The sequence below is a fragment of the Lithobates pipiens genome, unplaced genomic scaffold (assembly GCF_037356315.1).
Source record: "Lithobates pipiens isolate NorthernLeopardFrog02 unplaced genomic scaffold, aLitPip1_a1.2 Scaffold_23, whole genome shotgun sequence".
NCBI lineage: Eukaryota > Metazoa > Chordata > Amphibia > Anura > Ranidae > Lithobates > Lithobates pipiens.
This window is the reverse complement of record NW_027507785.1, coordinates 50,783,180-50,798,186: the sequence shown is the minus strand read 5'-3', so window position 1 is coordinate 50,798,186 and position 15,007 is coordinate 50,783,180. Positions and strand designations below refer to the sequence as shown.

At 47.8% G+C, this 15,007-nt stretch overlaps 1 protein-coding gene across 1 annotated transcript; it reads right to left on the bottom strand.

The window, feature by feature from the left end:
• Positions 1 to 241: 241 nt before the first annotated feature.
• On the bottom strand, positions 242 to 12,743 carry THUMPD3 (THUMP domain 3 tRNA guanosine methyltransferase). Its single transcript, XM_077451581.1, has 10 exons — positions 12,605 to 12,743; positions 11,902 to 12,161; positions 9,471 to 9,548; positions 8,880 to 9,368; positions 7,537 to 7,667; positions 7,385 to 7,454; positions 6,634 to 6,734; positions 6,401 to 6,508; positions 3,506 to 3,629; positions 242 to 2,593 (listed from the first exon to the last, which is right to left on the bottom strand). Exons 2-10 carry the CDS (start codon positions 12,133 to 12,135, stop codon positions 2,411 to 2,413), a joined length of 1,518 nt encoding a protein of 505 aa, XP_077307707.1. The 5' UTR covers positions 12,136 to 12,161; positions 12,605 to 12,743; the 3' UTR covers positions 242 to 2,410.
• Between the last annotated feature and the right edge of the window lie 2,264 nt (positions 12,744 to 15,007).

Sequence of the window (15,007 nt, the reverse complement as noted above, 5' to 3'; positions counted from 1 at the left end):
TTCCGATGACATCATGGGGGGGGGCTGAGAAACATGGCGGTACGGGACCCGAGCAGCAATTGCAGAAAAATGGACCTCAGCAGGACCTCGCTGGATCTGCTGGGTGGGATTGGTGAAGTCACTATTGTGTATGTTTCCTGTACCCCCCACTAAAGACAGCAATATATAAATCAAATGACATCTATTTGTCTTGTTGGTCGATGAATAGAGAAAGTCAGTAAGAAAATAATGACAACACGTGTGGCTTGCAGAACTTTATTTCAAATAAAGAACGATACAAATATAGAACTTTCCTTCCGTTTTTTTTTTTCTTTTAAACATCTAGTGTCCCAAAAACCTAAAACTAAAATTGTTGGCTGCTGTGTTTAAAGTGGACCTGTCATATGGGAGCCGAGATCAACAGGACGGGCACTGAGCTGCTCCCTATACTCACACTGGTGGGACCAGCCGGAGAGAGGATCCGCCGTAATAGAAAATCACTGGAATTGGCCGAGCATTGCAAAATGGCGGCCCTTAAGTGAACCTGTAATCCCAAACTGGACAAATCGTTGTCTTCCATTCTAATCACCCTTTCTGAAAAAACTTTGTGAAATTAATTAAGGCTGCAGCATTTGTTTAAAAAAAAAAAAAAAAGTTCCAACTATGATTGGCTTCCTGCTTACAAGAGAGGCACTGGTGATGTAGGCGCTTACCTACTGGGAAGGTTACCTCACCAGGGGGCTGCAACCAGATCTGGGGGGGAGGGGGGAATGGTTTGTGCAGACTGTCACCTCCATTGGGGGGGGGGGTTGCGTGTTGGGGCAACTTGTCACCTTCGAAGGGTGTAGGCATGGGAGCCTGTCACCTTGGGGCTGGCCCTGGCTCTCCTCTTCTTCTCCCCCTTCCTTTCCATAGGTAAGGTCACCACAGAGTGGGAAGGGGATCTGGTGCCTGCTGCCCACCCCCGGCCCCCCAAAGGCCCACAAACCGGGGCACTGGTCTGTGTCCTGGGGGTTGAGGACCCCCTGTTCTAGAAGAGTCCAATAGGTGTGGTATATAGATAGCTGGTCCAAGCTGGGCCAATGTAACTGTATATAAAAATGTCCATACCCGGAATTCTGCTTTAACCACATAGAACTGACAGGTACACTTTAAAGATCCAATAAAACAGCACATGACTACGGTAACAGTTAACTTAAAGGAGAAGGTCAGCAGAGGAAAAGGAGTGTGACACCGAGGGTATAGCTGCATAAAATAAAAACCGTACTAAACCAATGAAGAGCAATATATGGCACTGAGGATACCTTGAACACCTACCTCCCTGCAGGTCAGTAACTGACCATCACTACAAATAGGGTTCTCTAATTGCTAAACCATACGTGACGGACGTTCGTTGCTCCCATCTCTCCAATGCTTTGTACTTTGGCTAACTTCCCATTCCAATGAAAAGGGAGTCCATCAGCTAGCTTGCCCAATTCTATCTACTTATTTGACCCAAGACTTGGGCTGATCACAGCTACCTGGGCCTCCCGGGGGGGGAGGAATCGACAATGACTTGTAATGTGCAAACTGGGTAAGAAGCCGTTCAGTATGTTATGCCGGCCCCCACCATTTACTTAAAAAAATATGTAAGGCCAAAAACTTGATTTTAATTTTGGGTAGAGTAGGGTTAGAACCTCTGTTAAAGCAAAAGTGTAACACCCGTCCAAAGCAACCCATTCAAGTGAATGGGGCCACTCTGCACACGCCCTGTAACTGTGTGTGGGACTCCAGGGGTAAAATAGGCTCCAAAGCGGGGATACAATGCATCCTTTAACGCCTGTCAAATGCTCTTTAAACAGCGATCCGAATGCAAATTGCTTTTCAGGGATCAAAGCAATTGTGAACTTGCCCTTACAGCGGGGGTCACAAACTGGCGGCCCTCCAGCTAATGCAAAACTACAAGTCCCATCATGAGGCATTGCATGGCTGACCGTTCCAAGCAGGACTCCCACAAGCAGAGGCATGATGTAGTTTTGCAACAGATGGAGGGGCCACCAGTTTGAGACCCCATGCCTTATAGGGAATATCCCCTTTGGAGAGAAAGCCTCCTACTTCCTGCTGGACCCCTCAAACAGGAAGTGTAGTGAAATCACCCTTACGGAACACAGAAAAAAAAAAAAGCCAATAGGGGATTTACCCATTCCCTACTATATACAAAAGTGAAAAAAAGTTTTGGCTGCACATACACTTTAATTCTCAACATTGCTGCTACTACGCTCACCGAGATCCTACAGTATAAAGCTGAATGGCACCATGAAGAATGGAGTAGTAACGTGGTGTCACCCTGGCATCGGGGACAATCATCCAGTAGTATGTGGTATCAGCTAAGTGCAGTCGAACGATTTCAGTGCTTATTGAGACCCGTTGTCGGAGTGTGCGGAGGGAGACATCAATCCTCCTTGGCCGGCGACTGGGCGGGGCTCAGGGGATGGTTCTCCTCCAGCCTCTCATTGGACGAGTCGGCCACATCGAGGGCGGTTCTCTTGAGGAGGTAAACGCCGGCGTGGAGTCCTCCAATATTAACCCAGACTGTGTGCATCTTCCTCCACAGGTGCCCCGCTCTGGCCAGAGCCTGGAAATGAAAGGCAAATAGGAAATAAAGCGCACCTATCTGGATTCTCAAGGCTACAAAAAAATAAGTCCAATTCCTAAAGTCCAGTTGAGTAAAAAAATATATTTATATATATATATATATATATATATATATATATATATATATATATATATATATATATATATATATATATATATATATATATATATATATATATATATATATATATATATATACACATATACACATATACATATACATACACATACACGTTCCAGATCCCGCAAAAAAAAGTCAGTTTGTTTTCATTCTAAAGAAGCCACAGATTAGAAGAGGCTGTCCCTGTCCCCTGCCAGCATACTGCAAGGAAGGACCCTTGTTCCCTATCTAAAAGCAGTGGTCTCCCTGCAGAGGTCATAAATGTCTCTACTGAGTCAGACATATACAGCACCTCTGAACTCCGCAAACCTCTCACTCCCTTCTGATCGGGAAGCCCTAGATCTGACTTAGCGGGGGGGGGGGGGGGCGGGGCACCTGACCTCTGCAGAGAGATCACTGCTTTCACACAAAGAGTAAGAGTCCCACATAGCTGCTTGCAGGGGACGGTTTTATTTGTTTTTACTTAGGCTGTGGCTTATCTTTAAAGAAAATGAACTGTAAGGTCCAGTACAGGCTTCCATAAGTACGGGTCCCCAAGGAATGAATTGGGCCACAGTGAGCGTGCACAGAATAAAGAGGACCCGGCGGGGAGACTTTTAGAAGGAAGGCCATGCAGCTGTGGGCAGGGCTGCACAGTACAGATTGGACAGAGGTAAGTACAGGACCAGGTGGCTGCACTCTGTGAGAAGGGGGCGTCCTTCAAAAGGAGAACTTGTACCAAAAGGTTCAGCTGTCCTTTATTCAAAATGACCAAACAATGTAAATATTCACCTTAATGAAGCATTTCCTATCATGGGTCAGAAGAACCGCTCTTCCAGTGCCGGCCCGGCACACCCGACTCATCTCCTGGAGGCAGGCGGGGTACAGGTCCCAGTTCTTCTTCTTTGACCCAATTCTGTGAAAATACAACTGAGAATAAGGCAACTAGAGATGACGAAGCTTGACTATCTACAGTAAAAATACTACAAGATGCCATGATGTATGAAAATATAGATTCCAGGGAGGGATACAGAGGTTTAGACCAGTGGTTCCCAACTACCGAGCCATGGCCTCCCTTCTCCTAGTGGAAGATCCTCCAACCTCCCATAGTGCCTCCTAGCTACCATAGTGGCCCACAGTGTCCCCGGAGAGCCCTCAACCCACACAGTGCCCCCAATCTCCCACAGCGCCACCCAGTATGCTAGTCCCCCGAAGCCTACCGCAGAGCCTCCAGCCCTCCATAGTCCCCCCCAACTTCCAACAGTGTACCCTGAGAGCCCTCAACCCACACAGTATCCTCAGAGAGCCCTCAACCCACACAATATCCTCAGAGAGCCCTCAACCCACACAATATCCTCAGAGAGCCCTCAACCCACACAGTGCCCCCAATCTCCCACAGAACCAATCAGCGTGCCCAGAAGCCTGTCGCAGAGCCTCCAGCCCTCCATAGTGTCCCCAACCTCCCACAGCACCAACTTGCATGCCACAGTGCCTGGAAGCCTGCTGTAGAGCCTCCAGCCCTCCATAGTCATCCCAACATCCAACAGTGCCCCCAGAGAGCCCTCAACCCACACAGTGCCTCCAATCTCCCACAGCCCCACGCAGCATCCTACAGAGCCTCCAGCCCTCCACAGTCCCCCCCAACTTCCAACAGTGCCCCCAGAAAGCACTCAACCCTCCAGCGCCACCCAGCATGCCACAGTGCTCGGAGGCTGATGGAGAGCCGCTTGATTGTTTTTACACGCATCAGGAGGGGACCTCCCCCTTCCTGCCACCCTCCTGTGCTTCTACCGGCTTTCCCGTGCGATTCGTGAGCCAGAGAATGAATTGACCGGAGGCAGCCCTTTACCATAGAGCTGACCAAGGACCAAAAGGTCCCGGACATCCCTGTGACCTTCGGGGGCTGGACTAGATGCGACGTTATGACGTCACTTCCTCCCCTCGGCAGATGTAAAACACTGTAATTTTTTGGCTGGGAAGCCGAGATTGTTTTTTTTTATTGATCTAAGGCTTTCCAGCCTAGGAGGTGAAATGTGGGGACTTATAGACCCCGATCTCTCTGTAAAGAGGACCGGTCATGCCCTATTACAAAGGATGTTTACATTCCTTGTAATATGAATAAAAGTGATTAAAAATTAAATAATATGTAAAAGGGAAAGTGTAAAAATAATATTTAAAAAAACAAAACTAAACAAAATCAAACACCCCACACATGAGGTATCGCCACGAACGTTAGAGCGTGAGCAATCATTTCAGCGCAAGACCTCTTCTGTAACTGTCCTCTGTAAAAAACTGAAAGCGTGGCCTATGGAAATTTTTTTAAGTACTGAAGTTTGGCGTCATTCCACAAGCGTGTACAATTTTAAAGAGTGACATGTTAGGGATCTATTTACTCTGTGTAACATCATGTTTCACATATACATATATATATATATATATATATATATATATATATATATATATATATATATATATATATATATATATATATATATATATATATATATATATATATATATATATATATATATATATATATATATATAAAAAACTAGGCTAACTTTAATTCATGAAAGTGTTTTTTCCCTAAAATAAATTGCGTTTGAAAAATTGCTGCGCAAATACTGTGTGACATAAAAAATTGCAATGACCACCATTTTATTCCTTAGGGTCTCTGGTAAAAAAATGAATTTGGAAAAGAGTGCAAAGCTAGGTTTAAGCACAAAATTACCCTGTGTATGAAATAAATGACACAGTATTAAAAAAAAAAAAAAAAAAAAGTGCAATATGACCATAAACATATGGTCATTCTGCATTGTTGCATAGGATTGCACTAAAAATAAATATTTTGGTTGCATATAACACAATTGATCACATTTGCACTGTATTTGAATTTATGTTCATATTGCACTTTTATAATACTGTGTCATTTATTTCATACATGTTTTCATGCACAGGGACATTTTGTGCTTAAACCTAGCGTTGCACTTTATCTTTTGCAATTTTACTTTGTGTCCTATATCTGGGTTATAAGTGCTTAGCTGCAGGTCATTAATTGACAATGTTTCACATAATGTAAATCATTTTATCACCTAGCACAGATATATATAAAAACATTTTTTTTTATAAAAAAAAAAAATATATATATATATATATATATATATATTATATTTTTTTTTTTATAAAAAAAATGTTTTTATATATATCTGTGCTAGGTGATGAAATGATTTATATTATGTGAAAAATTGTCATTCATATATATATATATATATATATATATATATATACACACATACACACACATATTTTTATATTTGGGGGCTCTGAGTAATTTTCTAGCAAAAAAAAATTATGTTTTTACATGTAGGAGAGGAATGCCAGAATCGGCCCGGTATGGAAGCGGTTAAAAATGCAAATTGCTGAAAAATCACGGTAAAAACACACTGCATGCTTTTCTGTTGCTTCTCCGGTGAAGTCTATTGAACCAAAAAAAATAAAAAAAAACAGCATTTTGTATTTGAAAAAGTCCTTGACCCTTTCCAAATGATGTGAACATGTTCCATAGGAACCCATGTTAAAAATAACATCCTGCGTTTCTGCAAAAAGCTGAAAAAAAACCCCCACATTGTTGTGAATGGAGCCTTAGTCTCTCTGCTTCTAATTTCTCTCCTGTTGGGAGACCCTCACCTCTTTCCAAAAGGCATGTCTGTAATGATGACATCCACACTTCCCGTCCTCAGCGGCAGTCTGGAGATGTCCCACTGTGCAGTATCTATTGGCAGCCCCTGGGTGGCGCTGTGTTAAAAAGAAAAGATCAGTTATACACAAAGTGCATGCAGTGGTGTCTTTAAAACGAAAAGTTTAATCTGCATATATTTTACCTTCCTTGTTTCCGCCCCTCTAATTTATGCAATGCTCACCTTTTCTTCAGCAGGGAACAGATGTTGCTAGCCGCTCTGTTCACTGCGTTGCGGCTGTTGTCACCAGCGACAAAGAAACAGGAGGACCACTCACTCACACCCTAAAAGAGAAGAAAAGCCATCAGTGGGGTAAAGCTTGCTGCAATAGCCTGGCCTTATCTATGAAGTATCTACAGAGCTGAAGGGGGTACAATTTTGTTACAATTCTGGCCAGGCACACAGGTGGGTCTGTCTAAACAGTTCTAAAAGTTCTCTTGCAAAACAAGTCTGTGGGAAGGCACTGGTGATGAGGGGGCGTGGCCATTACTCAGCTCTGTCAAGACAGAGCACTAGAGCAGGAGGGCAGGAAGCAGCATTCTCAGAAAAAGATATTTCAAAGCTCTCCCTCCTACTCAGAACTGATTAGGCACGCCCCCTCTGGTCAGACACGCCCCCTCTGGTCAGGCACACAGGTGGGTGTGTCTAAACAGTTCTAACGTTCTCTTGCAACACAAGTCTGTGATGAGAGGGCGTGGCCATTACTCAGCTCTGCCAACACAGAGCACTGGAGCAGGAGAGCAGGAAGCAGCATTCTCAGAGAAAAAGATATTTTAAAGAATTTCTAAGCAAAACTTAATCCCAAATCATAAAATACGGGGGGAGGGGAGGGAGAGGGGAATAAAGAGATAAAAAGGCATGAGACTACAAATGGGCATTAAAGGAAGACTTCATGCTGTCACTTGATAAATGAGGCCCACTGATGGGAAGTTACCTCTATAGGGATGGCTCCCGTCCCACACATCGGATCGACAATGATATCTGACGGCTCCAGGTCGCAGAGTCTGAAGAAGAAAGTAAACAGCGGTCAGGTAAGAGGATATTGCTCTCATTATAAACTGTGGATAAAAGGAGTTTGGAGACCACCTGAGCATGCCATAGGCCAGTGTGGAGCGCAGCGTGGTGGGCCCGAAGTGCGTGATGTTTCTCCGGTGTAGGCTCTCCTCCGTCAGTGCGATTCCCACCAACATTTCATTATAACTGATGTTCAGGAGAACCTGGAGGGAGAACATAAAACAGAACATAAGACGGACAAGCAAAGTCCCCTCCCCTCTATTTGTTTTGGTTGCAAATGTCGTAGAGTATTTTTGAAGGTGAGGATGCATTTAAAAGGGAATATATATATAATAGGTTTTGTGTAAATATTCATAATGCTTAGGGATATAGAAATCAATTCTGAAATGTGTCAGGTAAATATGAGAATCTTGTATTTCCATTTTAGGCCAGTAGGTGGAGCTATAGGCTACTTTTCTCATTTTACCAGAGTTTCCATTTCTCCTCTGCTGAAAACAAAAAGACTAGCCCAGCATCACTATATAAATGGGCTATTATACCCGGGAGCCGGAATATCTGCCTGATCATTTGATAATTGTGATTGGTTGTCACTGTGGTCACAAGATCAGGAGGCAGAGCCACTGGCTCCTGATCAGTACTAGGAACCGGGAGCTATCTGACAGCTCAGTCACTGTGCTGGGAGTGAACAATAAGCACATTCTATGCACAGAAACCTCAGCTGGGCTAATGTTCCTGGGGGGCCTGCAAGGTCGTCCCAATCATGTGACCACTGATTGGCTGTCACGTGATTGGGAGCTGGACCCACTGGCTCCTGATCAGTACTAGAGACTAGACGCGGTCTTCGATAGTTCAGTCATTGTGCTGGGATCATGCAGTGAGCACATTCTATGCACAGAAACCTCAGCTGGGCTATTGTTCCTGGGGGGCCAGGTCAGCACAATCATGTGATCACTGTGATTGGTTGTCACATGATCAGGAGCCGGACCCCATATCTCAAGCTGTAATTTATACACAGAACTGAATGACTCCTCCCCTTTCTCTCTTTACACGGCCAGGTTGATAGTTTCATTCAGAGAGTAGGATCTGAAAGCAAGCAGCTCCGACTTTGCACTCTTTTTTGAAGACCGAAAACACTCTGGAGATCATTGAAGAACTACCCACAGGTATAAGAGTAAGGCACCAACCCCCTCCCGCACCCCACACATTCCTATTGCCAAATTTCGATGGGTTTCTTTAATAGCCAAAAGGAGGAGGCAGATAAGTCAACATTAGCAAGAAGTACCGAAGTGTTGGCCAATCGGTACTACCCAGTGTTTGTTCAATGTGGACAAGCTACTTCAGGTTTGTTACTTTAAAAATGAAAAAGGTTACTAATGCTAGTTCACAGCACAAGATGGTGGCCACCATACACACACCTCCACATCAAAGTTGGTCATGTCAGCCTTCCACTGGAAGTGATCCTGTACGGCTCCACCGAAATCCCTGGCGGCATCGTTGGACGTAAAGCTGTGCTTGTCTCCGGCTCGGTTACAGGTGACACGGAATTTCAAGATGTTGCCGGTGCCTGCGCTGGCGCTATCCCCACCTCCGCCTGCCGTGCTGTCTTCTAAGGAGGCCTCAGGACTGAGATCTTCAGCTGAAGCCTCTGAGCTATCCACCACCTGTCGGTCTACGCTGCTGGACTCCTCCTGTGCTGCAGGAGGCACCACCATCTCTTTATCAGTCTTCGTGCTTTCCTCGGGTGCATCAGCAGCAGCAGGGGGCGCCGTTTGCGGTTTCCGCTCCTTGTCTGTTTTTTTTTTCCTTTTCTTCTTTTTTAGGTTGTTGTTCAGATCCCAGGTCCTCAAGGCTTTCTCCCAGGGCAGCTTTGAGGCCAGTTCCTTAAAATCCTCCAGAGCAGCTTCCTACCCAGACATTACAAAAACGTCACCATTATAAAAGTAGCGGTAGTAATAAAAAAAACTTCTATTAGATAGTTAGCTCCATAGGATCAGAGCTTCACTGACCTTCGATTCCTTGAAGGGGAAATCCGAAAATTCCTGAACTATAACAAACAGGTTGTCCACCGACCTCAGAAGATGAACCTGAAATATAAAAGAAAGATATCTGTAGGCTTGTTCTGGTTCTGTGACTCAGGAAGCAGCGGGGGGCCACACACAGCCAGGTAGCTGGCATTTTCAGATGGATGTCTGCAATGATTGCCTACCTCAGTAGTGGCTTCCTTTAACTATTTGTGGACACTGAATACGCCACACACACACACACAAAATACTTCATGGAAGTACACAGGATGTGCGCAATACAGCCTTCGGACCTTCTGCTGCTTCCCTCTTGCATTTTCAAGCAAGTTCCGGCTGTCAAAATGGCAGCTGGGAGTTACTGTGTAAATGCAGCAGCTGTAGAAGCTGCTGCTGTCAAAAAAGGCCACATTCACATGGATGCCTCCTGTGTGCTGGGGGCCTGGGGCATAAAATCCCTGACACTATCAGGCACCAGGGGGAGCTGCACATGCCGTATACAGCAGCCAATACAAACGAACAGCTGTACGTGACCATGTTCAGGTAAATGACAATGCTGCAATTACTTCTCTCCAAATGTGCCATTTTTGGGATCAGAAAAGTGCTGTATACGCATGCGCAGGTAAATGCTGATGTACAAGCAATTGGCGTATGAACCGGTTTTATTTGTTACATAGTTAAGGGGAGAAGAGGAGGAAGGAGTTAATTGGAGCTCATTGGGGTTACAAAGGGGATATTTTATATGAATAAAATAGTAAAAATAATAAAACAATACACTGATTCATTGAGGGGAATTTACTCAAACTGTAGCAGAAAGAATATGAAGCAGCTATACATGGCAGCCAATCAGCTTCTAGCTTTCATTTTCAAAGCTTAACTGAACAAGCTGAAGCCGATTGGTTGCTCCAGTCGTGGTAAATTCCCCTCATTGGGGTACATGTATCAAGACAGACACATCTAGTGTGTCTACAGTGGAAAATGACCGCAATTAGTGGCATTCAACATTCTGGAATGTGTCATATATAAAGATATAAATATGCGGCCAGCCCTTCTACCGCCACCACTCAGCGCAGCACTGAGCCCAGCATGAATACCGACACCAATCTCCGGCACAGAGCCCAACATGGATCCCACCATGAATTTCAGCATGGGGAACACCACAGAGCCCGACACGCATCCCTGGCACCGCGTCCAGCATCGAGAACACCACAGAGCCTGACACAGACCCCCGGCACCGAGCCCTACACAGAGCCCAGCATGAACTCCAGCATGGAGAATACCACTGAGCCCGACACGGATCCCCCCGGCACCGAGCCCGACACGGATCCCCCCGGCACCGAGCCCGACACGGATCCCCCCGGCACCGAGCCCGACACGGATCCCCCCGGCACCGAGCCCGACACGGATCCCCCCGGCACCGAGCCCGACACGGATCCCCCCGGCACCGAGCCCGACACGGATCCCCCCGGCACCGAGCCCGACACGGATCCCCCCGGCACCGAGCCCGACACGGATCCCCCCGGCACCGAGCCCGACACGGATCCCCCCGGCACCGAGCCCGACACGGATCCCCGGCACAGAGCCCGACACGGATCCCCGGCACAGAGCCCGACACGGATCCCTGGCACAGAGCCCGACATGAACTCCAGCACAGAGAACACCACAGAGCCTGACAGAGATCCCCGGCACCGAGCCCAACACAGAGCCCAGCATGAACTCCAGCATGGAGAATACCACTGAGCCCGACACGGATCCCCGGCACCGAGCCCAACACAGAGCCCAGCATGAACTCCAGCATGGAGAATACCACTGAGCCCGACACGGATCCCCGGCACCGAGCCCAACACAGAGCCCAGCATGAACTCCAGCATGGAGAATACCACTGAGCCCGACACGGATCCCCGGCACCGAGCCCGACACGGATCCCCGGCACCGAGCCCGACACGGATCCCCGGCACCGAGCCCGACATGAACTCCAGCATCGAGAACACCACAGAGCCCGACGTGGATCCCGGCACAGAGCCCGACGTGGATCCCGGTACAGAGCCCAGCATGAACTCCAGCACGGAGAACACCACACGGATCCCGGCACTAAGGATGAGCTCGGGCGTGTCCGCACACTCCACGTGCAGAACCCGACAGGAAGTCGGCACGGCGCTGCACTTATCACAGGCAGGGAGACATTTTCCCGACGTGTGGCTGCAGACATAGGGCAGTGTTTCACTGCCTGTGATTAGCGCAACACCGTGCCGACTTCTTGGCGGGCTCCGCACGTGGAGTGTGCGAACACGCCCAAGCTCATCCTTACCCAGCACCGAGCCCGACACGGATCCCCGGCACAGAGCCCGACATGAACTCCAGCACGAAGAACACCACAGAGCCTGACGCGGATCCCCAGCACCGCTACTCATCCTCTCACCTGGGCCAAGCCATCCATCCCGATTTGGAAGTAGATCTTGCCCCGATCTTTGCTGATCTTGCACTGGCACCCCAGCTTCTCCTCCACTTCCGCTGCTGCCGTGAATTCGAACCCTGTAGGCACCGTGGCCCCGATAGTGACCAGACGGCTCTCAAAAGGGTCCACATCACTGGGGACCGGGTCATCCAGGCTGACCTCCGTTAGGATGTCCGCAGCGGCGTCAACCTCAGACATGTCAGCGAGTTGGGGGGTGATCAATTCTGTAAGAGAAGGACAAAGGTTACATTTTTTTTTTATAAAAATCACGTGATGCACCCGCAATACATCCAGCGGTACCCCCAGCTGCTCCCTATGACATACATGCATGTAAATAGAGAAGCCGAAGCTCTGACAGTCTCATATTTCAGGCATTACTTATAACTTTAATTATAGAACCCGGGGACGTAACTGCACCCAGTAAAGGAATGGTCAGCGGTACACCGGAGCAGAAACCAGCCCAGGGACAAATCTCAGCAGATGGCACCCATGGCAATTACATTTCTAGGAGAAGAGTCAGCTGTACCTCCAATAATACCAGGAACAGCCCCTTCTGGGCACTCAGGGGGGTAGAAACCAGCCTCCCTCCGAGTATCCAGAGCTGATCAATAAATATAAAGGATAAAGCGACAACACAGAGTGACCCCACCACCAGCAACGTGCTCACCAGTCTGCAGACATGACAGCCATCGATGACTCGGCGCTCCTCGCAGGGCTGATTGCAGATGCTATCGAGCTGTGCGCGCGCTGACTAGACAGCAGGTGGCGCTGTGTCCTAATAACAATAGCGGTACAGGGGGGAGCCTGCGCTTGTGAAGCAAGGCCAGCAGGTGGCGCTGTGTCCAAATAACAATTGCTGTACAGGCTGCGCTTGTGAAGCGAGGCCAGCAGGTGGCGCTGTGTCCTAATAACAATTGCAGTACAGGCTGCGCTTGTGAAGCGAGGCCAGCAGGTGGAGCTGTGTCACAATAACAATTGCAGTACAGGCTGCGCTTGTGAAGCGAGGCCAGCAGGTGGCGCTGTGTCCTAATAATAATTGCAGTACCGGCTGCGCTTGTGAAGCGAGTCCAGCAGGTGGAGCTGTGTCCTAAGAACAATTTCAGTCCAGGGAGAGCCTGCGCTTGTGAAGAGAGGCCAGCAGGTGGCGCTGTGTCCTAATACAGGGGGAGCCTGCGTTTGCGAAGAGAGGCCAGCAGGTGGCGATGTGTCTTAATAACAATAGCAATACATGGGGAGGGGAGACTGCGTTTGTGAAGAGAGGCCAGCAGGTGGCGCTGTGTCCTAATAACATTACCAGCCCTGTTAGCCTGAGCGTGTGACGTGTTGCCAGCAGGTGGCGCTGTGTCCTGATAATTCCAGTAATGGGGGAGCCCGCACTTGTGAAGAGAGGCCAGCAGGCGGCGCTGTGTTCTAATAACAATACAGGGGGAGCCTGCGTTTGTGAAAAGAGGCCAGCAGGTGGCGCTGTGTCTTAATAACAATACAGGGGGAGCCTGCGTTTGTGAAGAGAGGCCAGCAGGTGGCGCTGTGTCCCAATAACAATACAGGGGGAGCCTGCGTTTGTGAAAAGAGGCCAGCAGGTGGCACTGTGTCCTAATAACAATACAGGGTGAGCCTGCGTTTGTGAAGAGAGGCCAGCAGGTGGCGCTGTGTCCTAATAACAATACAGGGGGAGCCTGCGTTTGTGAAAAGAGGCCAGCAGGTGGCGCTGTGTCTTAATAACAATACAGGGGGAGCCTGCGTTTGTGAAGAGAGGCCAGCAGGTGGCGCTGTGTCCTAATAACATTACCAGCACTGTTAGCCTGAGCATGTGAAGGGTGGACAGCAGGTGGCGCTGTGTTTTAAAGGGATAGTCCACCTTTTGCAAAAAAAGTTTAAAAAATGCACCCACATTAAAGTGGAACTCATGTGCTATGTCTTGTGTATCAGGGCCAGTTCACAACAGATGCAGTCCTGCAAGATTTTTTTCTGCATCAAAAATGCACGGAGAGTAGGAGACACGGGTTCCAATGGCATGATTCACACCAGTGCGGTCATTTCCAGTGCAGAAAAAAAAAGTAGAACATGCAACATTTTTTTCTGCACAGAACTGTACTGGAACGCGGCAAAAATCATTAAAAATGCACTGGGATGAACCTATGCGCATATCCCTATTTAAGACGAGGGGGGGGGAGGGCAAAGAAAACTCACAGGAACGCAATAAAAACACGTAAAACCTCGCATGCAGAAACGCATTCAGAGCACATCTGCGGTGTGAACCGGCCCTAATGGAACTAATGTTCTCTCCTGCAATAAAACAAACTTACCTGCCTGTTTGAAAACTTCCATTGAATGTACATACACAGCTCAGTGTACACACTGTGTGCCAGGCTGAATGACTCCTGGTGCACGAGAGTCATGTCATCCCAGCCGACCAATCAAGACGGCCGAAGACAAGCCTGGGGGGGAAAATGTCGGCGCCCAGCCTACTGTCCAATGGAGGTGAGTATCTGCGAACGTCAGTTACGCCTTCATACGAGGGTTCTTCAAAATGTTTCCTCACTTTTTTTATATTTAATAGAGTTTTTAAAAAGTGCGGAAACTTTTTGAAGAGCCCTCATAAAATAAAATAAATTAGCTTTTATTAAATGTTTGCATTGCAATCGTGATTAGCGCGTCGTGGGACCAAGACACGGGCTCTGGCAATGAGTACCCTCCAGCCTCAGGACCAACCCCCATGGCGAGGGGGGTTTGGCAATGCAACCATGCTTGATCATTACATAGGAGAAAAATGGGTGGGACTTTAAATGAGACACATTGAGGATGTCTCTCCACTAGGGTTGAGCTGGGTGCTCGAGTCGAACGCATGTTCGACTCTAACACCGGCTGTTCGCCCGTTCGGCAAAACCAGAACTTTATGGGTTGTTCGCACCAAATCCGAGTGGTGCTCATGGCCCATAATGCACTGCGGCATCGCAGTGCATTGCAGGCTGATGATTGGCCAAGCATGCACTATGACCCGCATGCTTGGCCAATCGCAGCGCCGTCAGCGAGGAGAGCCATGATCCTGCCTGTGGCCAATTATGGCTCA

Excerpts from the sequence above, each read along its gene's own strand:
- THUMPD3 (XM_077451581.1), bottom strand. The coding sequence starts at position 12,135 with ATGTCTGAGGTTGACGCCGCTGCGGACATCCTAACGGAGGTCAGCCTG. Across the intron at positions 7,455-7,536 it reads CTGGCCTATGGCATGCTCAG|ACTCTGCGACCTGGAGCCGT; the intron begins GTGGTCTCCAAA and ends TTTCTTCTTCAG. Across the intron at positions 6,509-6,633 it reads TGTTCCCTGCTGAAGAAAAG|CGCCACCCAGGGGCTGCCAA; the intron begins GTGAGCATTGCA and ends TTTTTAACACAG.